Source organism: Bubalus kerabau, chromosome 9, assembly GCF_029407905.1.
Source record: "Bubalus kerabau isolate K-KA32 ecotype Philippines breed swamp buffalo chromosome 9, PCC_UOA_SB_1v2, whole genome shotgun sequence".
Classification (NCBI taxonomy): Eukaryota; Metazoa; Chordata; class Mammalia; order Artiodactyla; family Bovidae; genus Bubalus; species Bubalus kerabau.
The window spans coordinates 84418756-84446207 of NC_073632.1; the positions used below are offsets into that span (position 1 = coordinate 84418756).

At 41.4% G+C, this 27452-nt stretch overlaps 1 protein-coding gene and 1 long non-coding RNA gene across 4 annotated transcripts in view; both read right to left on the minus strand.

Annotated features, from left to right (window-relative positions):
- The window catches only part of NHSL1 (NHS like 1), a 262524-nt gene that overhangs the window by 122550 nt on the left and 112522 nt on the right, over positions 1–27452 (minus strand). The window contains exon 1 of one of the 3 annotated variants that reach the window (XM_055535746.1): positions 23496–23821. The exons of the other annotated variants lie outside the window; for them this stretch is intronic. Coding sequence (XP_055391721.1) covers positions 23496–23697 — 202 coding nt within the window. The 5' untranslated portion in view covers positions 23698–23821. Of the gene's footprint in view, positions 1–23495; positions 23822–27452 lie in introns of those variants that run through there. 3 annotated transcript variants of the gene reach the window in all.
- On the minus strand, positions 3733–11228 carry LOC129620076 (uncharacterized). Its single transcript, XR_008698363.1, has 2 exons — positions 11098–11228; positions 3733–3936 (listed from the first exon to the last, which is right to left on the minus strand). It is a non-coding gene; the product is annotated as an uncharacterized LOC129620076 (long non-coding RNA).

Consider the following 27452-nt stretch of genomic DNA (forward strand, 5'->3'; position numbering starts at 1 on the left):
CATTGAAAAAAACGAAGATCATGGCCTCCGGTCCCATCACTTCATGGCAAACAGATGGGGAAACAATTGAAACAGTGACAGACTTTATTTTCTTGGGCTCCCAAATCACTGCAGATGGTGACTGCAGCCATGAAATTAAAAGATACTTGGTCCTTGGAAGAAAAGCTATGACCAACCTAGACAGCATATCAAAAAGCAGCAACATTACTTTACCGACAAAGTTCCGTGTAGTCAAAGCTATGGTTTTTCCAGTAGTCATGTGAGCTGCTGCTGCTGCTAAGTCGCTTCAGTCGCGTCCGACTCTGTGCGACCCCATAGACGGCAGCCCACCAGGCTCCCCAGTCCCTGGGATTCTCCAGGCAAGAACACTGGAGTGGGTTGCCATTTCCTTCTCCAGTGCATGAAAATGAAAAGTGAAAGTGAAGTCGCTCAGTCATGTCTGACTCTTAGCGACCCCATGGACCGCAGCCTACCAGGCTCCTCCGTCCATGGGATTTTCCAGGCAAGAGTACTGGAGTGGGGTGCCATTGCCTTCTCCGAGTCATGTGAGAGTTGGGCCATAAAGAAGGCTAAGTGCCGAAGAATTGATGCTTTTGAACTGTGGTGTGGCAGAAGACTCTTGAGAGTCCCTTGGACTGCAAGGAGATCCAACTAGTCAATCCTAAAGGAAATCAGTCCTGAATATTCATTGAAAGGACTGATGCTGAAGCTCCAACACTTTGTCCACCTGATGCGAAGAGCTGACTCATTGGAAAAGACCCTGATGCTGGGAAAGGCTGAGGGCAGAAGGGGAAAACAGAGGATAAGATGGTTGGATGGCATCACCAACTCAATGGACATGAGTTTGAGCAAGCTCCAGGAAGATGGTGAACGACAGGGAAGCCTGGCGTGCTGCAGTTCATGGGGCTGTGAAGAGTTGGACATGACTGAGCAACTGAACAATAAATGTTCATTGTACTCCAGTACTTTGGCCACCTCATGCGAAGAGTTGACTCATTGGAAAAGACTCTGATGCTGGGAGGGATTGGGGGCAGGAGGAGAAGGGGATGACAGAGGATGAGATGGCATCACTGACTCGATGAACGTGAGTCTGAGTGAACTCCGGGAGTTGGTGATGGACAGGGAGGCCTGGCATGCTGCAATTCATGGGGTCGCCAAGAGTCGGACACAACTGAGCGACTGAACTGAACTGAAGCTTATTGTGCTAATCATTTCACAATGTATGTAAGGCAAACCATGATGCTGTACACCAGTGCTATATGTCAGTTATATATCAATAAAATTAGAAGAAAAAAATTATTATCTACCACCACTGATCATGAGTGCTGGAGAAGAGTCTTGAGAGCCCCTTGGACTGCAAGGAGATCAAGCCATTCAATCCTAAAGGAAATCAACCCTGAATACTCATTGGAGGCACTGATGCTACAGCTGAAGCTCCAACACTCTGGCCACCTGATGCAATGAGCTGACTCATTGGAAAAGCCCCTGATGCTGGGAAAGATTGAGGGCAGGAGGAGAAGGGGATGACAGAGGATGAGATGGTTGGATGGCATTACCAACTCAATGGAGATAAATTTGAACAAACTCTGGGAAATGGAGAAGGACAGGGAAGACTGGCGTGCTGCAGTCCATGGATTCGCCGAGAGTCAGACATGATTTAGCAACTGAACTAATCATTGCTGCTGCTGCTTAGTCGCTTCAGTCGTGTCCGACTCTGTGCTAGTGAAATTCAAAACTTAATCCCTAGGAAGACTAAGTGAATGAAGCGGGCCAGGGATGATGCTTCTTTGAAGAATTTACAGTCCTCTGGACAGAACAAATGTCTTGCCTTTGCCAACCATGACTTTAGAGACCCAACTTCTTCACTCCCTTGTAGGATTACAACATTCTGCATCATGTTAAAGTTTAATATTATTGTCTCAGACAGAGGGAGTGGTAGCCACAAGTACAGCCAAAAATGTTTAGATACTCATGTCTTCCAAACCACTCCAGTGCTATTTCATTTGCCTGCTAAAAAAATTTGTTTGGTTTCAATAAAATAGTAAGGATGTGGGTAAATTAGGAATTAATTTGCATAATACATATAACGAGTGAGTCTAGATGGGGTCAAAATTCTACTTTGTTCCTGGCAAAATGGAAAACAAAATTATACAGGAAAAACAGGCAAACCATAGTTTAGTTGTTTTTTTTAATGCATCCTGATTTTGACTTTTACTCAAAAAGCCAAAGATGGAAAAACCATTTTCCATACCCATTTGAGGATTTGTTTCACATCAACTAAAAAGGTACTCAATCAGGCAAGGTCTGTTTTCAGACCTGTATCTTTGGCAGCAATGGAGACGCAGACATACAGAACAGACTTGTGGACATTGTGGGGGTAGGAGAGGGTGGGAAAACCAGCATGGAAACACGTATATTACCAAATGCAGAATGGATGGCCAGTGGAGATTCACTGTGAGGTGCAGGGAGCTCAAATCAGACGCCCTGTGGCAACCTAGAGGATGGGATGGGGTGGGAGGTGGGAGGGAGGTTGAAGAAGGAGGGGACATATGTATACCTGTGGCTGATTCATGCTGATGTATGGCAGAGACCAACACAATATAAAGCAATTATCCTCCAGTTAAAAATAAATTAATTATAATATGTTTTATAAAAGTCAGAGGAGACCGAACACATATTCCCCATCACAGGTGCTCCTATTTCCACTACACTGCCAGAGACTGAAGATGTTGAAGCCTTGTGAGACTGTTTGTATGAGAATGTCCACAGAAGAAGCCATGCTGGTGGCCAAAGCTGACTGACACCATCTGAACATCTTACCAAAGTATTAGTCATTCTCATCTCACCCACTGTGCTAGGATACTTCGGTTCTTACCAATATTCAGAATTTCTCAGGAGAAAGAGATTCAGTCTGGGTTTTTCTGCATATTTATCACTCCCACAGACCCAAAGAAAGAAGGAAAAAAAAAAAGATAACATACTGTTGGTGGCCCTTATGGTGAAGAACTTGCCTGCCAATGCAGGAGATGTAAGAGATGCGAGTTCAACCCTTGGGTCAGGAAGATCCCCTGGAGGAGGGCATGGCAACCCACTCCAGTATTCTTGCCTGGAGGATCCCATGGACAGAGAAGCCTGGCAGGCACATAGAGGTGCACACACTGAAGTGACTCAGCATGCACTGGTCACAGTGCCCCAGTCTGGCCACCTCTGTAAGCAGCACTGCTCATCATTGGGAAAGTTGGCACACAGGACTTTGTTATGGACACTTCCTCCTCCTAACCTCATCTAACCTGGTATCCTGTTTGATTTTTGTGCACTCTGCAGCCAGGGCTGACCAACCTGATCCTAAGGACAACCTTTATCCTTTCCTGCAGTCACTTTTCTTTCAGGAGACCTTTGAATCCTGGCTCATTAAAGACAGCTAACTTTGTGCTGAACACAAACCAACCATGAAGCTCCAGGGTGTCCTGCAAATACTGCACTGGGGGCTCTTGAATGGTTTCTGGCTGTAGCTCGCCTCTTTTAAGTCACTGTATTTCCTCCTGGAATCATGGAAATTCTGCTTTAATTGGCCAGTTTAAAAGCAGTTTTTAGAGTCATTTCATTTTTTTTTTTCCTTCAGAGCCAAATCTAGACTTCTTGACATCACAACCAAGAAGGAAGCCATCATTTGTCTCTTTATCATGAAATTTGTCTCATTCATGAAACCCTAGCTCTTCTAACACTCAGTGATTTCTTTTTTTCTTCTTTTTTTAAGAACCTTTGGGCCCCTGCGGTTCTATGTCCCTAGGGAATGTAGGATAAGTGTCCACGTTGACCTGAGCTCTTACATCATCCTACAGCCTCTCCTGTTCCTCTTAGATGTGCAGAGATTCCTTGACTCCATTGTTGTCCACTGGGCTTCAGTCCACCCCACGTAGGCGCACAGGATACTTCCTAGGCAACGATAGGAGGAAGAAGCCTTTAATGTGAAACCTCGCTCCATTCAATCCAGCCAGAAGAAGCTTCAAAAGGTTGTGCCCATGGCTAAGATATTTCTTCAAGTGACAATATTCCTTTATAACTTTATATTAGTTTGTTTTTTTCTAAGTCAGACTTCCCAAACCACTGTCATACCTACAACATCTTTCCAAAAGAGCCCCAACTGCTCCATTCTCTCCCTGAGGGGAGAGGAAAACAAAACAAAACACATGTTTCTACTTATGTAAGAAACACAAGATAAGAATAAACCCCAAATTCCTCATCCAGCAATAAATTTGGACTTGAACTCAATTCTCTTCTGCAAATTTTCTGGCCATTTCCCTTTAAGCCGCCCCATCAGTAGGCTTTGTTCCATAATCCATATGGTCTCCTAGCTGCACTGTCCTGGATCAGACTATCACTGTCTGGAATACAGCCCTACCTTCACAGCTTGTTTGTTTTACTTTGTTTTTTTACTTCTCTGAAGTCACCCTTGACCACTCTTCTCTCCCCAGCTTTACTTAGGTAGCTACGATAGTGTCACAATTCTGTGTGCCCATCTCAAATGAGTTACTTGTCAAAATAAGGACTTGCTCATGCACACCTAATTCCAACCCTTGTGAAGTACCTGAAACACAACAGATGATGAGTGCTTATAGCCTAAACCAGAATTACCATCACTCTACTATTTCATTCAAAAGCAAATAGAGGAAAGTGCATAAAATCTGCATGAGCTATCTATCCAATAGCACGATGATTCCTATGAAAAGCCATAAAAATATTTAATATATTCCTTAGAATTAGATACTACTGCCCCACACACAATTGTACTAAAACTCATCATTAAATAACAGTTATTAAATAGTTGAACATATGGTAGAATTTTTATAAATCATTTCTTTAAAGACTACTAGTCCAAAGAGGCTTCATTTTCAAACATAGATGCTATTCTCTTTCAAGGCAAGTTCGTCAGAACAAATTCAGAAGGCAGTTTTTCCTTCTCTCATTCAGCCTAAATTAAATATTTGAAGGATGATGGAAGTAGAAAAGGAAAAAAAAATTTTTCTGGAAGTATCCATACAAGAATGCTGAAGTCAGTGTGTCCAGCTGGAGGGAGTACACCAAAAGATGTCATAATAATGACCCTAGATCCCCTTTCTTGGTGCATTTACAATGGATGTAGTATAGAAGCAAAATAAAACCACTAGAATGTAAAATTGTATTCTCTTCAAGATTTACCATTGTCAGTGCACCAAATATGTGTATATTTGGGGCATCAAAATAACCTCACATCCTTTCATGCTGTGCATTTCATCAATGTGCTTTTGAAGGGACTGACTCCAAACATACACATTTCAATGGCAACCCTTCCCACAAAAATCCAACTAACCTAAAATAAAGAGGTCATTTGTATCATTTTCTTCTAAGCATCTGAGTAATGTGAGGAAGTTAAAACATTAGTCAACCTTCAACTATAGAAACAGGTACAACACAAGATCTTCTATCCACAAAATCACGGTCCTAAATCATTCTAAAGAGAAGTCAGACTACAAATCAACCGAGTTCAAGATCACGTACCAGCCAACCAGGAGGAACACAAGTTCAGCCACAATTTACTTATTAATAAAACATAAGCCCGAAACCAGAGACAGTCACTGGACTATAATTACTTAATTACTTTTAATCATCAAGCAATATCATGAACATTAAAAGGTAGATACCAAGTTAAAATGCTCAGGCTCCTGAAAATTTCTGCATAGATAATTAAATAACCTAACATTTAAGATACTTAAGATTTATACATTTAAAATATTTTGATTTATAAAATATTTAAAAAACTCAAAGCTCTGTATAAAGAACTAGAGAATTTCCATTTAAAAAGAGTAGTTTATTTCTGATGTCACCACATTCTCCAACTTCTGACCCACTTAAACCTTGCGGACAACACTTAAAGGAAAGAGCTAATCATTTCCCTTTCAACTGCCAAGTCTTCTGAGCAGCCAGGCAGTTTGAAAATTCAGGAATAGCAAGTTATTTCAGGACCCATAGGATTTACAACAATAATGGTTTGAGGAAACCGCAGCATTTAGGCTCCTTCAGTCTTTTTCCCTGTCCTTAGGAGTTTAAAAATAAGCAGGAAAATGGTTCTTCGAATTGGCAGACCAATTTCAGGGTGGCTTCTTGCCACAGTGCAGGATAATCACAGAGTTACATGATCCACAGTGGGTAGAACATCCCACAGAAGCAGCTCTTTTCTGATTCTCCTCTTTGATCAAACAGATTTGAGCCTTTTCCATTTTTATTTTTGTTTTACCTCTTCCTCTCTCCCTTCCCTCCCATCTTCTTTCTCTCTTCCTCTCTCCTCTCTCCTTTTCTCTTTTTCCCCTCTTCTTCACTTAACATCTAATAGAAGTCACCTACAATTCTGTTGATGGAAATAGCTGAAATTTACTTCATGCTTTATTTTTACTTAACGCATCTCAGCAGATTCAGCTGTTAAGGATAATGAAAGTCTACAGTCCCTTAAGAGGAAAAACGTCTGTGTCAAAACCATAAAACAAGGGTCACAGTTTTAAAATACACTTATTTCTCTTGAGGCAGGTGGGTTTCTGATGCTGTAAGTTATTCAACTGTCTCTAGGGCCTTCAGCTCATACCAAGGAAAGGCTGCAGCCTGGGACCCTTGGGGTCTTCGGTTTGTTTGCGGGAAGGGGTTGTTTATTTCTTTTCCTTCAATTTCTTGAAATCTGAATGAATTTGCCTTTGTAAGCAGAAGCAAAGTGACCCAGAAGAGCCTGTTTCCAGGGTGAATGCTGTTCCTCTTGCCTTTGCCATCATCAGTAAGCTGCTTGTCTTCGACACATCTATTTAGAAAACTTTCATTGTGACACAGAGTGGGCGAAAGACTTTCAAAACCTGCTCTCTAAGGTCAGCAAAGGAATCTGTCACTAGACCATCACAGGTAAGTCAGGAATGCCAAAATTAAAGAAACGCATAGAAAGGAACACAGTTGCGATAGTATTTAAAAGAGGAGAAAATAACACAAGGGCACAACCTAACTGGGCTTGTGCCCTTGGGCTCTTGGCTGTGAGGTCTTAAAGCAAGCAAGCTCACCTCCCTGGACCCCTGCTTCTCGTCTGTCACACCAGGTTATCCTGGAGATTCCTTCCAGCCCTAACAAATTACCTTTGTTTTTTTAAGGTAACTCTTAGATCTCTTCACAACTCCAATTTAGGAACTATATTCAAATATTTACTAAAATGCTCTCAAATGGCACTGAGAAAAAACTCGTGGTCGGTCATTCCTTCAGTAAGCTCTCTCTCAAAGAGTTGCTAAAGCTGGTTTCTCTAGGTATAACCACAACAGTAAGAATTCTTTGAAATTTCACTTCATCAAAAATGAAAGACATCTTTACAATTGTCATCTCTGAGACTTTACAAACACAAAACAAAGTAACTATGCTGGATATCAAAAGCTTTTGATATCATAAGTGAGCATCTATCATCAATTCTCTTATATTTGGAGAAAGAGAGGATAGCAATCCCTACTGAAACTCCTACTTTTCTGTAGGCCTCATTTCTTGAGTCACAGAAAAAAAGTTTTCTTCTACATCTCTATTTTCAATTTTTCAAACTGCACCCAAACATCTTTGCAACTCTATGTATAAATCAAAACATTCACTGAACAACTACTGTAAGCCTAGGATGCAAAATGAAGATTATTTCAACACAGACTATTAAAAGGTCATATTAGTTCCAAGAATTGGGAGGTTAGTGGTTTATTAAGAAAGTCATAGAAAAGGCAGAGAGACAAATCAGCTTTTTCAGTCACACTTTATATAATTCTCATTTGTGTTCAGGAGGATCAAACATCATTTTAAGTGGCCAAAAAGGTTTAGTAGAGTAGAACCGACTTCAGATAATAGAAATATGTCTTATCATCACCATCTTTTAACTTTTTTATAAGCAGATGATGTGAAGAAAAATATGAAACTAAAGATATGGAGAGGCCATTTCAACCACATGAAAAACAATACACACACACACACACGTATTTGGTGTCCAACTATTAGTCGGAGAAAAGAGTGGCAAGTGAGAACTCAATATGTAATTAGAGAAAGTGGTTAATGATGAAACCAAAGCTTAAAAGTGATGTTGCTTGTTTCAAGTGAAACAATACAGTAATCCTACTTGGAAACTCAAAGTGATTTTATAGATGTGTTTAAAATTTAACATTTACAATAAGAACTGGGACGCCCAAATATAGTCACAATTCCATAACATTAACACAAACATGTGCTTTATTTAACTGTAGTAAAAAGAAAAGCCAACAGAAAAAGATAAATGTGGGAAAAACATATTTACATATTACAGAACATTCCACTTATCAAGAGATCATTTTTCTGAAAAACTCAACCACTCAAAATGTGGTTGAGACCCAAGAAGTCAAGATAGTCTCTGACCAGACAGCAATACTCACAGGATCGTGGCTTAGGATCTTATTATAATTCTTCAGTCACTAATACTCACAGGATCATGGCTTAGGATCTTATAATCCTTCAGTCACTACTGCTGTAATAAGCTAGATTGCCCAGACCTTCCACAGAAGGTAACATATTAGAAACCCCATAGCAGAGACTGGTGGGTACAAGAGGCAAGCATGACTACAAGGGTGGAAAGAGAAAGCTCACAGCTTTACAGCAAAAGTGGAACAAGAAGGCAGCAGACCAGAGACCCACCTTAAGCCAAAGCAAGGATCCTTACAAACCTCAATAACCACCAGGGTGACACCAGATTCTTAAAGGGTCAATGACACTGACACCAAGGCATCAAAACAAGCTTCAAATGTCCTCTGAGAGTTGAGTAGAAACACTACACGGAATCATGCAGAGAGGGAGGGACTAAGTCATGAGAAGTGAATTTCAATCCAACTATACCACTATTATCTGTAAGGCTTCAGGCGAGCCCCTTAATCTCTCAGGACAGCTTTCAGAGGAAGATGCCCCCATCCTACCATCTCACAGGACTATCAGAACAATGAAATGAGACCAGACGTGAGTGGGCACTGGGTAAACCATGACCTGCAAACAGACTCTATTTGCGGAGCAAACTTCAGAAAGATGTTCGTTAATTTTTTAATTGTTTTAGAATTCTGAACAATGAATGGAACAAGCTTCTGTTACAGAGAAATAAAAATGAAAGGCATTTTCCTCTAACATTTTATGTAAGCTAACATGTAGTCCATATGAACACAATTTAGAAAGGATCTCTAACCAACCGTCAGGGTTTTACAGTAACTTTATGTTTCAAAGAAAAAGCAGCTTCTTATCCAGTTCAGACACAGAATCTCTGACACATACAGGCTAGAGTCCAACAATTTGAAAGTAAAGTGAAAAGGACTGAACTTCTTAACTAATTTTCCTCTATGGGGGATGGATGGACAGCAGGCCAGGAAGCATAATGCCAGAGAAATCTCCAGATCAGGGCAGAAATTCATCAGACGTTGCTATTCATGAGTTTTCCCTTGGGCTGGTGAGCAGGTGCAAGGAAGCCATGGAGTGCATTAGCAGGCTGTGCACGGCTGTGCTCAGGCAGGGAGCAAGGTCCATGCTGGAAATCACTTGGTCCTGCCTGCAAGTTTTCAAGCACAGCATGGCCCTGGGCTGGAGGCACAGAGGGAAACGTAGGAGAGGGCTTACTCTGTTCTCAGACCTAGTGGTGTTCTGATAGGCACAACTCATCTGTACTGCATCTCAGGATGCTTCTAGTCTGTGAGGCCTCCTACAACAGGGACATGAGGATGGACTATCCACAGAAACTGCATTGCCATTTGTGAGGGAGCAATCTGGTACACGGCGTAATACAACCCTACTGCCCGAAGTCTATCGAAAGCATTATTTCGCCAAAAGTCTGTGACCTTCATAGGGAATGATAAAACCAGTTCAGTAGGTCGGGACTGACATTTTCTGTCTAATAGAACAGACTAGAATAAAACAGAAAAGAGAGAATCACGTGTACCCATACTATAAAGGTAAGTAGTTTCACAAAGCTTTCCTTATATTTTCTATAGATGTATATATGTGTTTATAAGTACATGAACATATGTGTGTGTACACATCTGTTGTGTAGATTAGGAACAAATGTAAAGCGTATTTGTTGCTTTGGACACAGCCAAAACTTCTCAAAGTCACTGACAAACAACTATAATTAAACTTCTCAGGCACTGAAAAACTCAAAATGTTCACATCATAGATTTACTGTAGAAGATTATTTTTCCCATTCCAAAAAAAATTTGTTGGCGAGAAACCTTGCTCAACTTTCTCAGAAACTACATGAAAACTTACAATTGTGTTTTTATTCAGGCCTTTATTAGTTGGAACCTAAACATAACCTTTAAGATTTCTAAACTCAGTTACCTAACTTTTCCCTGGTTACAATGACATGAGCACACAGAGCCACTGCACAAACTAACACAAACCCCAGTGTGTGGGAAGTAACCAAGGCCTGATATCCAAAAAAAGGAAAGGAAACTGAAGTCGCTCAGTCGTGTCCAACGCTTTACGATCCCATGGACCGTAGCCCGCCAGGCTCCTCTGTCCATGGGATTTTCCAGGCAAGAGAACTGGAGTGGGTTGCCATTTCCTTCTCCAGGGGAGATGATCCAAAGGAACGCTGAAGGAATGCAACCCCAATCTCACCAGCTTCCTAAAGCACACAAGAACATCCCAAACGCAACAAGCAAGCTCAAAAAAAGTCTGTACATATCAAACAGAACTGGGATCCTTAGAACAGAACCACATTCATACTTAAGGGCAAAGAATTGGACGTGGAAATGTAGCAAGGAAAAGAAAAAGGACTTAAATGATCTTTTTATAGTTGGAATAGAGTATGTTGATTAACTCTGCAGTAAAATTACTTTAAGGTGAAAAATCAAAGTTCTTTTTCCAGGAAGTCAAAGGACTCTATGTACTTTCCATGGGTGAAAAAAAAATTATGTAAATAAATAACCACCAGTCAAGATGACCACAGCAACCAAGCCAAGAACCAGCCCCAACCACCCACCAAGGTCAATTCACAAATTGCCTTTTGTATTCTTTGTAAAAGAACCTCCAACCACTCAAGACTGAAGCAGTACACACCTGTGTCCAGATAGGAATTCTGGTTTATCTCAAAATGTAATCCAGAAACACCAGGTACCCAGCTTCTACTTTAACTGAGGCGTTTCCAGTTACAATGTGAAAGAGAACCTTCAGGAACACAGGCAAAGGAACTGTAACAACAATAAAACATATTTATTCTCACATTCTCTTTTTAAAGTTTACTGAAAAACAAAAACAAAAATCAAGTGATGTAGTTTATGAAATCTCAACTGCTTGTGGCTTTCACGTATAAATGGGCTTTCCTTAGAGCAAGGTAAGTATTTATTACACCCAAATCTAACAGTTTACTTGTACACTGAAATTTTAGCCAGTAAACAGATTAGCCTTTATTTTTACCCCACACTTATCAACCATGTACAAAAGGTTTATTAAGCTATGTCTTAAAATCAAACATATCTTAACTATTATAAACAATTAGTCCTGCAGGGAGCACATTCAGAAACATGTCTGGGTCCCACTAGACTACTATCATTACTTTATAGATTTAGGAGATGGAGTCAGAAAAGTGTCGGCAAAAAGAAGGTGGAATAGAGAGGTATGGAGACCTATCATTTCTTCTCTCCTTGTATCTCATCCCTCCTCCTTCCCACCCATCTATTGCCATCTCCTTCGGTTATCTTCCTTTCACTACTGCCCTCAACAGAATCTTTTTGGAAAATAGGAGGGCATGAAAATGGCAGGGCAGAGTCACTCCTCATTCCACCATTCTCCATGAGCACCTGCTCTAGGAAAGGTCATGGGTCAGGTCACTCTAGATCACTCGAAAGCCAAGCCATCTTCACTCCTGTGAGAGACTTCCTCCTCCTCATGGCTTTTTCAAGGTTGATTTATACCAAGTCTACAAGGCCACAGAAGCTCTCAAAACACAAGGATCCACAACCGATGCCCAGATCCAGGGAATCAGTCTAAGTAAAGGACAGTGCAGAGGGAGGGAATTAACTGAGGAACTCGGCCAACAAATCCCTCTGCTCCAGGGAGATGGTCTCAGACAGCTTCTCAGACAGCTGCTCAGCCAGGCAAGCGCTCACCACGCATTATACACGTTTCCATAGCCAAAACGTGATGTGCCCAGCACAGTGGTGGGTTCTAGCAAGAACTAAGTAAATAATTGTTGATTTAATGTCTTTGGTGACTAGTCAGTAATCAGCCATAAATGACAGCAAACACCCTGAGATGCTGCATTGGATAGTCAGGGAAGAGGTGCTGCTACACAACACAAAGGTATAAAAGGCAAATTTTCTTCCCTTAGGATTTCAGAGTTCAACAGGGTACTACCGCTATTAGGACCATGTGATAAGAGATGTCAGTAGAAGTCACGCCAGATGGACTCATGGCTTACACGACCATAGGTTTGGTAGAACAAATGTACTTGCAAACGTTAAGTGCCAAGTCTGTCATCAAGGGACGGGAGAAAAGAATACTTAGATCATGTGCACCTTTCTATTGGCTGGTAAGTAGTGACAGACACGTGGAATAAGAAAGTTACTCACATCAGTAAATATTTTAGGCTCAGTTTTGATGAAAAGATCAACTTCCTATAGGTGTCTTTGTGTGGGGCTTCCGGCACTCAGCAACCCCAGAGCAGCTGCACCCAAGTTCAGACTCTAGTATCCTCACTCAGACTATAGCCCCATCCTCCACATTGCAGAGCATCACAGGAAGGGAATACAGCTGCGGAGGGCAGCATCCTTCTCTGGGAATCCAACATTATGGTGGGACCAATGCTCCTCAGCCTTCACAGTGCTCCCCAGGATGGCATGGGAAATGCAAAGATCGTTCAAGTGCCAAGCATGCAAAGATGTGGTAATTTTAAATAGGGTCCCTGGTGATTTTTTCAGGAAAGACCTGAAGAAAGCAAGAGAAGGTGAGAATAAGATGTACAGCTGGGAGTCTAGGAGGAGGGCAAGGTCAAGTTGCATGGCCTGTCCTAACAGCAGCAAGGAGTCTGGTGTGACGTGGAGGAGAGTTAAGGGGAAAGCACAGGTGATGAGGTTAGGGAAGCGATGGGGTCAGGGAGCCCACCCCCGTAGGGCCTCCGAGAACACTGTAAAGATGCTAGTTATTAAACTGTCTGAGAAAGGTTTTAAGCAGTGAAGTCACACAGTTTGACTTCTGTTTGATGTTTTACAGGGTTGCTGAGGCCGCTGTCTTAAGATTGCCTGGCTTGGGGTGAGGGTGGGGGTGGGGAGGAGAACAAGAATGAAAGAAGGAAAACCGGTTAAGAGGTGGCTATAGCCCCCAGCTGCCTCCCCTTATCAGACACGGCATCATCCAACCCACACCTTAGCCCCGTTCACTAAGTCAACGTTACTCATGGTCAAAACAGCCAGGGTCAAACGCTTGTACGAAATGTCTCATACAGGCACAGTGCGCGTGGAGTAACAGGATATGGCCGACTGCCACCAAAATTATGTTCCCACAAACTGCACCCTCTCTCTCACTACACTCGGAAAAGTCCGGAGTCGGGAGCACGTTAAGATTACATTCAGCAGTATAATCGACAAAGCAAGCACACAGTGCCACCTAAGACCCACCACACTTCACGCAAATCCAGAGTACTGTTTGGCATGTGGGCCTGGGTAAACAGCACTATTAAGAGTGTCCCAGGTGAGTTATGCTCACCCCATCAGTATCCCTTTTCTGGGTACTTAGCCTTGGGGATAAAAAAAGATAAGGAAGACCTGGTCCCTGCCCTAAAGGAATTCACAGTCTAGCTCAAGACACAGGCGAGTAAACAAATAAGTACAACCCAGTGTCTGATAAATGCAATCACAGAGGTATGTAGAAGGCCCAGAAATAACACAGAGACGGGAGTAATGTGCTCTGCCCTCCAGGGATCAGGGAAGACTTCACAGAGTTTTAAACAAGTTCAGAAGGTTAAGCAGGCTAGTTACAGGCAGAGGAGGAGACTGGAGCATCCAGACTGACTCAGGGACTGGGAGATGAAAGTTCTGGAGTTGTGAAAGAGCTACGCTCTGTCTGCTACTTGTGCAGTTAAAAGGGAGAGCAGACAGGAAGGCATAAGATAGAGGAGGGTCTCATGCCATTGTAAGGACTTCATTCCACGCACAGTAGGGGCCACAGACAAGTGACTGAGTTAGACAGCAGTACCCCTTGATCCATAGGGGATACGTTCTAAGACGCCCCCAAGTGCAGTTCAGTCACTCAGTCGTGTCCAACTCTTTGCAACCCCATAGACTCCAGCACGCCAGGCCTCCCTGTCCATCACCAACTCTCGGAGCTTACTCAAACTCATGTCCATCAAGTCAGTGATGCCATCCAACCATCTCATCCTCTGTCGGCCCCTTCTCCTCCCACCTTCAATCTTTCCCAACATCAGGGTCTTTTCAAATGAGTCAGTTCTTCACATCAGGTGGCCAAAGTATTGGAGTTTCAGCTTCAACATCAGTCCTTCCAATGAACACTCAGGACTGATTTCCTTTAGGATGGACTGGCTGGATCTCCTGGCAGTCCAAGGGACTCTCAAAAGTCTTCTCCAACACCACAGTTCAAAAGCATCAATTTTTCAGCGCTCAGCTTTCTTTACAGTCCAACTCTCACACCCATACATGACTTCGGAAAAACCATAGCTTTGACTAGATGGACTTTTGTTAGCAAAGTAACGTCTCTGCTTTTTAATATGTTGTCTAGGTTGGTCATAGCTTTTCTTTCAAGGGGCAAGCATCTTTTAATTTCATGGCTGCAGTCACCATCTGCAGTGATTTTGGAGCCCCCCAAAAGTAAAGTCTCTCACTGTTTCCATTGTTTCCCCATCTATTTGCCATGAAGTGACGGGACCAGATACCATGATCTTAGTTCTTTGAATATTGAGTTTTAAGACAACATTTTCACTCTCCTCTTTCACTTCCATCAAGAGGCTCTTTAGTTCTTCACTTTCTGCCATAAGGGTGGTTTCATCTGCATATCTGAGGTTATTGTTATTTCTCCTGGCAATCCTGATTCCAGCTTGTGCTTCATCCAGCCTGGTATTCCGCATGTTGTACTCAGCATATAAGTTGCCTTGACGTACTCCTTTCCCAATTTGGAACCAGTCTGTTGTTCCATGTCCAGTTCTAACTGTTGCTTCTTGACCTGCATATAGATTTCTCAGGAGGCAGATCAGGTGGTCTGGTATTGCCATCTCTTTAAGAATTTTCCATAGTTTGTTGACTTGCCTGTGAGTGTGCAGGAGTCTCCGGCAGAGGCGTGGGTCAGCGGTGGCATGCTGCAAGGTCCAGGGCACTCAGTGCAGTAGCGCCTGCATGGGACCTTTTGGAGGAAGTCACCATTATCTTCATTACCTCCACCATAGTTTCGCCTCAGGTCAAACAACAGGAAGGGACCACAGCCCAGCCCAACAACGGAAAATCCAATTAAAGATTTATTGAACATGGCCCCGCCCATCAGAACAAGACTCAGTTTTCCCCTCAGTCAGTCTCTCTCCTCAGAAAGCTTTCACAAGCCTCTTATCCTTATCCATCAGAATGAAAACCACAATCACAGAAAACTAATCAAACTGATTACATGGACCACAGCCTAGTCTAACTCAATGAAACTATGAACCATGCCGTGTAGGGCCATTCAAGACAGATGGGTCATAGTGGAAGAGTTCTAACAAAACGGGGTCCACTGGAGAAGGGAATGGCAAACCACTTCAGTTTTCTTGCCTTGAGAACCCCATGAACAGTATGACAAGGCTAGGGTATGAAAACAGTATGAAAAACCCCATGAAAACAGTATGAAAAGATAGGACACTGAAAGATGAACTCCCCGGGTCAGTAGGTGCCCAATATGGTACTGGAGAAGAGTGGAGAAATGACTCCAGAAAGCAAAAATAACACCCAGTTGTGGGTGTGACTGGTGATGGAAGTAAAGTCTGATACTGTAAAGAACAATATTGCATAGGAACCTGGAAAGTTAGGTTCATGAATCAGGGCAAATTGGAAGTGGTCAGATAGGAGATGGCAAGAGTGAACATCAATATTTTAGGAATCAGTGAACTAAAATGGACTGGAATGGATGAATTTAACTCAGATAACCATTATATCTACTACTGTGGGCAAGAGTCACTTAGAAGAAATGGAGTAGCCATCATAGTCAACAAAAGAGTCCTAAATGAAGTACTTCGATGCAATCTCAAAAACAACAGAATGATCTCTGTTTCCAAGGCAAACCATTCAATATCACAGTAATCCAAGTCTGTACCCCAGTAAGAAGCCAGAGTTGAACAGTTCTATGAAGACCTACAAGACCTTCTAGCACTAACACCCAAAAAAAGATATTCTTTCATTATAGGGGACTGGAATGCAAAAGTAGAAAGTCAAGAGATACCCAGAATAATAGGCAAATTTGGCCTTGGAGAGAAGCGAAAAGGAAAGATATACCCATTTGAATGCAGAGTTCCAAAGAATAGCAAGGAGAGAAAATAAAGCCTTCCTCGGTGATCAATGCAAAGAAATAGAAGAAAACAATAGAATGGGAAAGACTAGAGATCTCTTCAAGAAAATAAGAGATACCAAGGGAACATTTCATGCAAAAAGGAGCACAATTAAGGACAGAAATGGTATGGACCTAACAGAAGCAGAAGATATTAAGAAGAGGTGGCAAGAATACATAGAACTCTACAAAAAAGATCTTCATGGCCCAGGTAAACACAAAGGTGTGATCACTCACCTAGAGCCAGATATCCTGGAATGTGAAGTCAAGTGGGCCTTAGAAAGCATCACTATAAACAAAGCTAGTGGAAGTGATGGAATTCCAGCTGAGTTATTTCAAATCCTGAAAGACGATGCTGTGAAAGTGCTGCACTCAACATGCCAGCAAATTTGGAAAACTCAGCAGCAGCCACAGGACTGGAAAAGGTCAGTTTTCATTCCAATCCCAAAAAAAGGCAATGCCAAAGAATGCTCAAACTACCACACAATTGCACTCATCTCACACACTAGCAAAGTAATGCTCAAAATTCTCCAAGCCAGGCTTCAACAGTAGGTGAACCGTGAACTTCCAGATGTTCAGATGGGTTTAGAAAAGGCAGAGGAACCAGAGATCAAATTGCCAACATCTGTTGGATCATCAGAAAAAAAGACCCCCTAGGGGTACCTGAAACCAAGGATAGTCCTGCATCCTATGTACACTACGTTTCTTCCTGCATATACCTATAATAAAGTTTAATTTATAAATTAGGCACAGTAAGAGAGTAACAGAAATTACTAATAACAAAATACTATAAGAGGTTTAAGAATGTATCTCTCTTTCAAAATATCTTATTATTCAAATTTAATGCTTTTTTTCATCTTAACTAAGCACTTATGACACATTGTGGCTGTAACTTGCAATTTGAGGCGCAACAGCAAAACTAACACGAATTTATTTTTCCTTCTTCACAATTTCACAGATAGAAGATTCCTTCTTACCATAGATTTTGGCAACATCAGTCAGTATAGGATTTTTTTCCCTGTCCTTTAGTCGAGAAGTTCACTTTTTCAGTTAAATAAGGCACTTCATGGCTTCTCTTTGGTTTATCTGAATTGTGAACATCATGACTCTTGCGCTTTGGGGCTATCATTAAGTGAAATGAGGGTGACTGGAACACAAGCACCGCGATACCATGACAGTCAATCTGATAACCGAGACGAGATGGCCACTAAGTGACTAACAGGTGGGATACTCTGAACAAAGGGGTTACTCACATCCCAGGCAGCACAGAGCAGGATGGCAAGAGAATTCATCATGCTATTCAGAACAGTGTACAATTTAAAAGTTATAATTTCTGGAATTTTCCATTTAATATTTTCAGATTACAGTTGACCACAGGTAACTGAATCCGTAAAAATTGAAACCAAGGATAAAGGGGGACTATTTATGGGGCTTCCTAGGTGGCTCAGTGGCAAAGAATCCACCTGCCGATGCAGGAGACACAGGTTCAATCCCTGGGTCAGGAAGATCTCCTGGAGGAGGAAATGGCAACCCACTCCAGTATTCTTGCCTGGGAAATCTCAAGGACAGAGGAGCCTAGCAGACTATAGTTCATAGGGTTGCAAAGAGTCGGACATGACTGAATGACTAAGCATACACAGATATATGGTATTTGTATTTTAAGAAGATCACTTCAATTATAGTGTAGACTCAAGAATATTAACAGCTCAAAGACAACAAGAGTGAAGATAACAAAAGGAGAAGACCTTTCAGAAGGCCAGGTAAGAGCTGATGAAGACCTGGACCACAGTAAAGACGGACAGTGACTGAGTGCAGGCACAACAGACCTTGAGATAAAACTGACAGCCTTGGAGCTACCTGAAGCATCTGATAGGAAATACTGTGGTAAAAATAAACACAAACACCCCACTTAATTTGACAGAAAATGACAGCTAAATCCCAAACCTCTGAAATTACATGAAAATATAACACTTTCTATGAATACCTAATTATATAAATACAAGTTGTAAGAGAAATAAGAATTAACCCTAATTAATGTGCAGTGTATTTTTAATTACTTTTAAAATAACTGTAAAGAACAATTTCAAAAAAAGTCAAGACAATTTCAAAACTCAGTAAAGACATATCCATGGAAAACAACACAGGTTATATTAACTATATGTTAATTTTAAAATTAAGTGAATTTTTTAAAAGAAAAAAGAACACAGGTTACTCACTTTTAAACCCAAGCTCTCACAATAAGTTATTTCCTTCATTACTCTGATATCTCCAGTAATCTAAATAAGTACCTAAGTCTCAAAGCAAATCCACAAACTTCTAAAAACAAGAAAATAAAGAAAGGGTATTAGATAAAATATCTTGATAGAACTTCATCAATTTAATAACATTTAATAACATTTAATAACAAATAGGATCATTTTTGCAATAAGGCAGCAAGACAGAGACTCTAATTTCAAAAGAAAAAACAAAGGTTAATAAAGGGCAGTCTCAACGAACCAGATAAAATATTAAGTGGCATTCATTGTTTGTCTCTTTCACAGCATGTCAGCTTCAGTAGAAAGAAAACATTACATTCACCACACTGAGAATATTCTTCTTATCTCTTTTTATTAAGACACCAAGATAAACTCCATTTTGCTATTTTTCTAACATACACAGTGATCCTCAGCATAAATATTTGTGTAATGTGTAATTTTACTCTCAAATTTGCAGTGCTGCTTTGACAATATTTCCCAAGTCGTTTTTTTGTTGTTTTTTTTTTTAATGCCATGGAGGAAATGTTCTCAAATCTTATAATGTTAAAGATTTTACGATCAAAAATAAATCACAGGTATTTACATAGTAACAGGATCTTGACCTTGCAGCTTTTGGTCTGCCATGCCATTTTTCTCCACTATAATATCTGAAGTCACTGCTAATCTAATTATGCACAAGCATTCTGTATTCTGCGACTGTTTTATCAGCGAGGACATTGGGATGAAATTATTTTAAATACAGCCAATTCCCACACTGGACAATTGATAACCTAGTGTATGGATTATTCATTACCCTTGATACCTAGTAAGGCCATTCTCTGGTCATTTTTGTAGCTTCTGTGAAGGGAGTGAACTGAAATTCAAATGATTCCAATTTTGCAATGTTATTAATACATATGGCAACATCCAGAAGAAGAGAATGAAAGCACCCTTTAAATTGAGGCTTTGCATGTCAATTACCCAATCTGTTGACCTGCCAATACCAGAATCATCAATCATGCCTCTGCACAAATGAACAGAACTGGGGCTCCAACAAAACACACTCTGCTCAATGAGAGGATACCCCTCTATAATTCCTCCTCTTTTGGTTTTAATTGACAAAAGAAGAGTAAGCAAGTGAGATAGGGGAAGCACAGAATAAATATTACTGGTCATTAGTCTCCCTTGAGAACCTTCCATATACTGGAAACAAAGCAGGAGCTCATTAAATATTATGTAAATCAATGCACAGCTGGAAAACCTTGCAAAACATGAAAGTGCTCCAGATAAAGTATCTTCTCATTCTAAAACTTTTTTCACACTTTTTCACAATTCTCCTGCATTTTCTCTTTAATTCTCCATTAGATGCCTTATTCACTTCTCCCCTGAAGTATGAATTCCATGACTTCAGGGGCCGTGTGTTTATACTTCTCTGTACCCTACACATGATACTCAATGAAAATTCCTTCTAAATTCTCTCATAACTCCACAAGAAAAGTAACAGCTTGTCTCATTTACAACTAACTTCTACTTTTTGACTACACAGGCATCTAGTAAAACAGCACATGGTTCATTAATATTCTAAAGGACACTTGATTATCATGGCTAATTAAGTCAAAATATCATCTGCTGTTATAGTGGATCACATCACCTAAAGACTGTAAGGATGGGTCACTACTGTTACTCAATTCATTTTTACCTTTCAGAGTACCAATGTCAATACAAGAGAGTTTTGAAACTTGTCACGTGCTAGAACATGAGAAAGCACAAAGGTCCTTACTTGTGATTGCTTCGGACATATCAATATATATCTTCTAGTTACTTTTTAGGCTCAGGAATTTTATCCTTAGCTTCTTGAATATAATCAGTAACAATGGATTATAAAGTGATGGGACTGTGTACTGATAGACAGCCATAAGGGTAACCACTTGAACACTTTATTCTGGTGTTATTGATAAGCAATCTAATATGGAGATTCACTATAAAAAGCACAAAAACAAAATTTGAAAGAACTGTTTAATAAAATGAATGTGCATCTTATTCAACATACCACTGAAAACACCGCTTGATAGTGGTGATTCAGTAGGCTAATTGAGCAAAGCAATGTGACCTGGAGAAGTAGGCAGAGAGCAGGGCAAGCACTCTGACCTAGCAGCAGCTGCTGGATGGGAGGGAGAGAGCCTGCAGAACTGGACACCCCATCAGCCCATCGGACAGATCCCTTGGGGGTGGGGGTAGGGGGAAGAACACAGACAGGACCACTGACTCGAGGAAGACTTGTTAAGCTGCACTGCCTACCTCTGGCTGTCACTGCTTGATGGTAGTACATGTCTGCAGAGGAGAAGATGAAGATCAGGTTTTTAGAGACTTGTGTAAATCACAAAAATGTTAAAATAAGGTCAAGGGGTTGGGGAGCAGGCTGAAAGGAAGTGGATTCAGATGCATGAGGTCTAGGCAGACAGATATAAAAGAAAGATGCTATCCAATCCCCATCAGACCAATATGTCTTCAATATATATTTATTTGCAAACAAATCCTAATATGCCCATTGGGTATTCTTGGCACTGACTGATAATCCTTGTTAGACTTCTAGCTTATTTGATGCTTCTAAAAAAAAAAAATCAACAATGAAAACTAAAACAAAACTCCAACCCCGTATAACTTTTCTGAAAGATATTCCCTCTTTTGATCACTAAGGATAAACAAAAGTCATTCCATATTTCTCCAAAGGAAAGAATTATGTGGAATAAAGATCAACTGTTATAATGCTCCTGAGGCAACATGTCAAAGTTGGGAGCCAATTTTCTTTTGCAAATCAAATGTGAAAACAGAATCCAAGATCATGAATTCTGATCTATAGGCAGCTTTTTAAGGATGTCCCCGTAAATGCACATGTCAAAGTGATAATGTTATCCATGTCCAATTATTTCTAGCTCTGTATAAATGTACACACTGTATTGTGCCACCATTTATCTTCACGAGGCTATAGAATTCCCCATTACAGTACGGGATAAAGGGCACCATCTTTTGTTTTCTTACATAAACAAGTCCTCCTTCCACAAATCGCTCTGGTCTTTACAATGACTTCTTTATTTTTCACAAGTCAAGTGTACAGTATTTGCTTCATTTCCCAACCAAAACTAATGCATGCAAATTCACAGTTTCTTTCCCTTTAGTGTTAATTTAGATGGAGCATCTATGATAGAAATCCTAAAGCCTCGTGCTCACATGTACACAGTCTTTAACAGAAACTTGACAGCGGTTGATTTAAAACAAAACAAGTCATAAAACAACCACCTCTGGCAAAGCCCAAAGGAATTAAAACTACCCCCTCTCGCAACCACAGCACTACTGTATCCACCCTTGGAACATTTCAACCCACCCAGTTACCAAAACCACAGCTTAGTCCTCATTTAGAAAAAGCAAAGTTCGTGGACTTACTGAACTACACAACTCCAGCCAGAAAGTATAAATGCCTTTTCTACGCCAGGCAATTTATACACCATCTGAACTAAAAACATCACACTGTGGCTCAGTATCAGCCGACCACTGCGGACCACCTTCCTGACATAATAAACAACTGACATCTTCAAAGAGCATTAACTAGTCCCTCCTGAGCCATAGTTTAACAGACAAGAGCAAATGGCTTAACCTACATTATCCGTGAAGATGGGTGCGTTTAATTTCCAGTCCATGGAATATAATTACTGTCCCCATAAGCTCATATTTAACTTAGTTGATTCTCTCACATTTCAGCAGTTTCGTTTCCCAAAAGAAGGGGAATGACAGGTCTCTGAAAGGTTTTAGCGAGGTTTCTCTTGGCACGGGAAGAATGTGATAAACAGGGAAAACACAATCACGCGGAATGTCTGGATGAGGTTCCTTTGTAAGCCTTAAATAGCACTCCCCCACTGGGCTGTGCCACTGCTCTGAATGGAGAAACCATTTCAGAGCCTAACAATTCAGTCTGTCCAGTAAACATTCTAGGAGGAAGACCTCAGAAATTCTAAATATAAAACAGGGGTGTGTTTAAGAAATATTGAAATAGTTCCCCTCTTTTCCGCCAGGATTGATATTTTTCTTCACCTTGAAGAAGGCAAAACATGTTAAACCTGCGAACAGAAACTAGCACTGGTCTGAAAAAAAACTTGAAAGAAATCCAAAAACTCCTTTTGGACACGATATCAAGGGTTAGTGCTTCGTGTGTTCATTTCCTTGGTGTCACCCTGGCACCTGTTCATTCAAGCGTTCAGGTAATTCAGTTGTCTTAAAGAAATATGCAGAAAGTCTACCCATGATTCCCAAAGTTTTCTCAGTGCGCCGTTTTAGAAAAGACCTCCATATCCTAACCTTCAGCTGTTGTAAAGAGCAGACGATTCCTCCCAGGATGGTGGCTTACCATTGAACTTTGCACAAGTCACATGAGTGTGTGGAAGGTGGGGGGGTGGGGAGGCGGTCAGAGTGCTGGGGACACATAACAACTATTTTATCCTTCTGAGAAGGACACAGTCTCAAGTTGAATCTAGTTTAAGGAGTATTTTACTTTAGACATGTACACAAATGACTGACACTGAATTCCAACATAAAAACACCACAAAAACTCCGAAAGGGGTCAAAAACTGTGAACAGAAATCAGTGATAGCAACAAAGAACAGTACAGAGCAAACTTCTAAAAACGTGTACATAAAAAAAAAAAAGTCAAGTCACCTTTTCTGGGCTGGGTTCTGTAGGTCCAGTTTTCATCATCTGCTTCCACCTGCTGCCCACAGACCGACAACTCCCCATCACTGCGAAACAGCCTCTTTGTTTGCCTGGACAAGGAGGAGAAATTTATCCAACTCACAGCACGTGAGAGGGAACCTGGGTTTGACTTGAGTCTAAAGGAACCTGAAGAGCCTTCCTTTTTCATCTTCTTTCACATCAAAGTCGACTACAGAGAAAGGTCAATCCAGCCAACAAAAACCTTGTTTTTTCAAACCGTCCCAGGTCCTTTCCACGAACCTCCTCCTTGCTACTTAGTCAGACAATATCGAGAGTCTGAGTCTGCAGAAAGACTGCTTCTGTGTCATCCAATTACAAAAAAAAGGGAAATGAGAGTTTAGGGGGAAAAAAACGTTTTTTCACATTGTGGTACTTGGTTTAAAGATCAAGAATATCCACAGTCTCCCTCCACCCAATAAAAATGACTAAAAGTATAATTTTAAAAAAGAAGCAAAACGTTAATTTCAGGAACGCTTGTCAGGACTTGGCGAAGAGCAGGACCAAGGCACTCCGACTCTTTGGTGTGTACCTAGCATCCCGTACTGTAATCCTATTCCTCTCCCAGGCATCTTTCCCCGCTCAGGCAGAAAGCCAGCCGTCTGTTGCAGACAGAAGGAACTTCTCAGGCTGGAGAAAAAGATTCAGCGTCAACTCAGGTACCTAGTTTAAAGTTCACCCACACAGGTGACTTGGGAGAAATCAAAGAGTTCGACTCACTGGCCCCAGCTCAGTGGAGAGTTGTAAATCCCCCACTTGCCCTCCTTCCCGTCTGTGAAGCGCCCAGGAGCCACAGGACTCCACAAACAATAAAACAGGCTGCGTGGCTATTGCTTGGATTACAGAGTAAGCGCTCCTGTGAAAGGCGATAGGCTTTTCCAGACACTGAAGCCACCTCATTGGAGACAGAAAACCCCGCCTCCCCGCAGCCAACACTTCAGAGGGAGCTCTAACTTCTGAACTCCAGCAAAGCTATGAAAATGCAAGTCTGTGTAGAATACAGACTTCCGGACAAATTTTTTAAAGCCAAAACTGGATTATCATCAGACCACTTCTGGAAGTGGGATTTTTTAGAAGGTGCCTTCAAAGATTATGTAGTTAAATTTCATCAGCATTCCTAAATGGATTTAAGAACGTCATCATCTACTTCCAAAGGGAATGAAACTGACCAAGCTATGATGTCACTTGCAGCTTTCAGTGAAGGTGAAGTGCAGCCATTTCTGCACCTGTCTTGGCCTCTCCCATTTTCAACCAGCAGCCAGAGCGTGGGACTGATGAGCTACCTCTGCTTCGCCACCAGCAGCCCCTGGGGGTCATTCCTCTCCTCTTTGAATGATCATCCTATCACAGAGAACCATCATCTGAGAGCTACACTGGTAACAATTAGCTGCAGGCTCGAGCCCTTTGTAAATCTTAATCAGAGCATGCAAAATATCTAGAGCCACATGCTGGAATGCATTAGGGTGTAGCAATTCACCCAAGGCCAGCATAATTCCACAATCCTAGGGGTGTGAAGAATTTCTGCAGCTTTCTATCATAGCGACTTGGGTCAGTATCCTCTCCCAAGAGAGTCATTCAGAGTAAGGACACGCAGAAAGCTGGGTCCATATCTCACTCTCCTGTACTTGTTTATTACCTCAGTGGTATTCGACTCTTTTGTGATCCCAAGGACTGTAGTCCGCCAGGCTCCTCTGTCCATGCAATTTTCCAGGCAAGAACGGTGGAACAGGTTGCCATTTCCCCCTCCAGGGGATCTTCCCCACTCAAGGATTAAAGCTCCATCTCCTGCATCACAGGTGGATTCTTTACCACGGAGCCACCTGAGAACCCCCTTCCTGTATTTAGCATTAAGCATTAAGCAAATAAAGCTAACAAACTGCAATAGAAAACCAAGTTTGACTGAAATTAATAAAAGCAGGATTTTGCATCATACATCTATTGCAGTTAACTGAGATGGTAAGGAAAAGGCTCTACATGCTTAACAGGATTGGAACATTTATAGAAAAAAACACAGAGCAGCTGCCAAGTGTTCCATGGATGGACAGCTCATACTACCATGGAAACCATGACAGGGAACAGGCGCTAAGACTCAGGGCAAAGCTACAGAACAATCCAGGTAGCAAAAATATGGACTCAGTACAAAAGCTCAAAGTGTCTTCAAGAAATCATGTCGTTTAAATCTCTCAATCTACTGATGGAGAAATTCAGGTTCAGAGAACATATGTAACACACCAGTGTCACTCAAAGGAGTGAGACCTCCACTCTGATCACTACTATAAGGGTCGCACAGAGTCGGACACGACTGAAGCGACTTAGCAGCAGCAGCAGCATAAGGGTAAAAAATGATATAACTATACATGGCAACAGTGGCTAACATCACAGTTCAAATATTCAATATTCTTTTCACGTCAAAGACTCTGAGAAACTCAAAATAGTAAACAAACAAAAAACCAATGGGCCAGAAAATACAAAACATCCCAAATGCTGCTTACACAGAGGGCACAGAGGACCCTCTGACATCCGGGTTATTTATTCGTTAAGGATCCCTGGACCCCAAACAAGGAACACACTGGTTTCCAGACTGATTTTTATGTCCTACAGTTAACAGTTTTAACACAGAAGCACATAAGCCCTGAAATTAACCTTGTGCTGTGCTGTATATTCAGGAAGTACTGCTGAACATTTTCCCCGGCCCAGCGTCCTCCAAGTGTATACACATACACACGCAATAGCGTAGATGAACTGGTGTCATTAGCAACTGGTGTGTCTTCCTCCAGTACCTCCTGTTTCTCCACTCATCTGGGAAGAGGTAGAGGAACATTCACCGCCAAGCAATCAGGAAGGAAAACTGGTCCCTTCAAGGACTAGACTCATGACCCTCCCTCAAATTAAGCACACACTTATGCAGAACTTCCAAGAAACTTAAAGGTTTCCCATTAGTCACAAGACCAATGGATACGCTTGCATATAACCAATTCTCCATCTATTAGCTATTCTGTTAGACTGAGCCTTGATTATTAGTATCTTCACTTAAGTAAAAGGAGGTCAAATAAATTAATTACTTTTACAACTGGATCAGAGTTCCCCTATGATCAAAATAAAATACAATGACCTAAACCAGCTTTGGAGGAATACTTGCATTTAAACTCTTCATTTTAGATAGGTGGATTCTTCACTGCCTCAGATGGTAAAGAATCTGCCTGCAGTACAGGAGACCTGGGTTCTATTCCTGGGTAGGGAAGATTCCCTGGAGAAGGGAATGGCAACCCTCTCCAGTGTTCTTGCCTGGAGAATCCCACGGACAGAGGAGCCTGGTGGGTTACAGTCCATGCGGTAGCAAACAGTCAGACACAAGATAGATACTCCAACTAGAAAGGCACTCCATTTAGCTTAGAAAAACATAAGTGAATTGCTTAAAAAGCTGTTGTGTGTGTGCTCACTGGTGTCCAACTCTTTGCAAACCCATGAACTGTAGCCCACCAGGCTCCTCTGTCCGTGGAATTTTTTAGGCAAGAATACTGGAGTAGGTTGCCATTTCCTATTCCAAGGGATCTTCCCGACTCATTCTCTTGCATCTCCTGCATTGGCAGGCAGATTCTTTACCTCTGCACCACCTGGGAAGCCCTAGAAAGCTCTCACATTCATTCAAGCTTTATTTATGCCACAACTATGATGAACCACACACATTATCTGGACCTATCAAGCCAAGGGCCATACAAAACTACCCCCACCCCAAGCATCAGGGGTCATGCCTACTTTGTGCCACGCACACCATGTATACTACCACTAATCTTAACAATAACCCCGCAGTGGAAAATCCCCACTTTGAGAGTATAGCCTGTTTCTTCAAATAGCTTCAGCGATAATCTTCAATGTAATAAAATCTTAGTTTAACTATTATTTCCA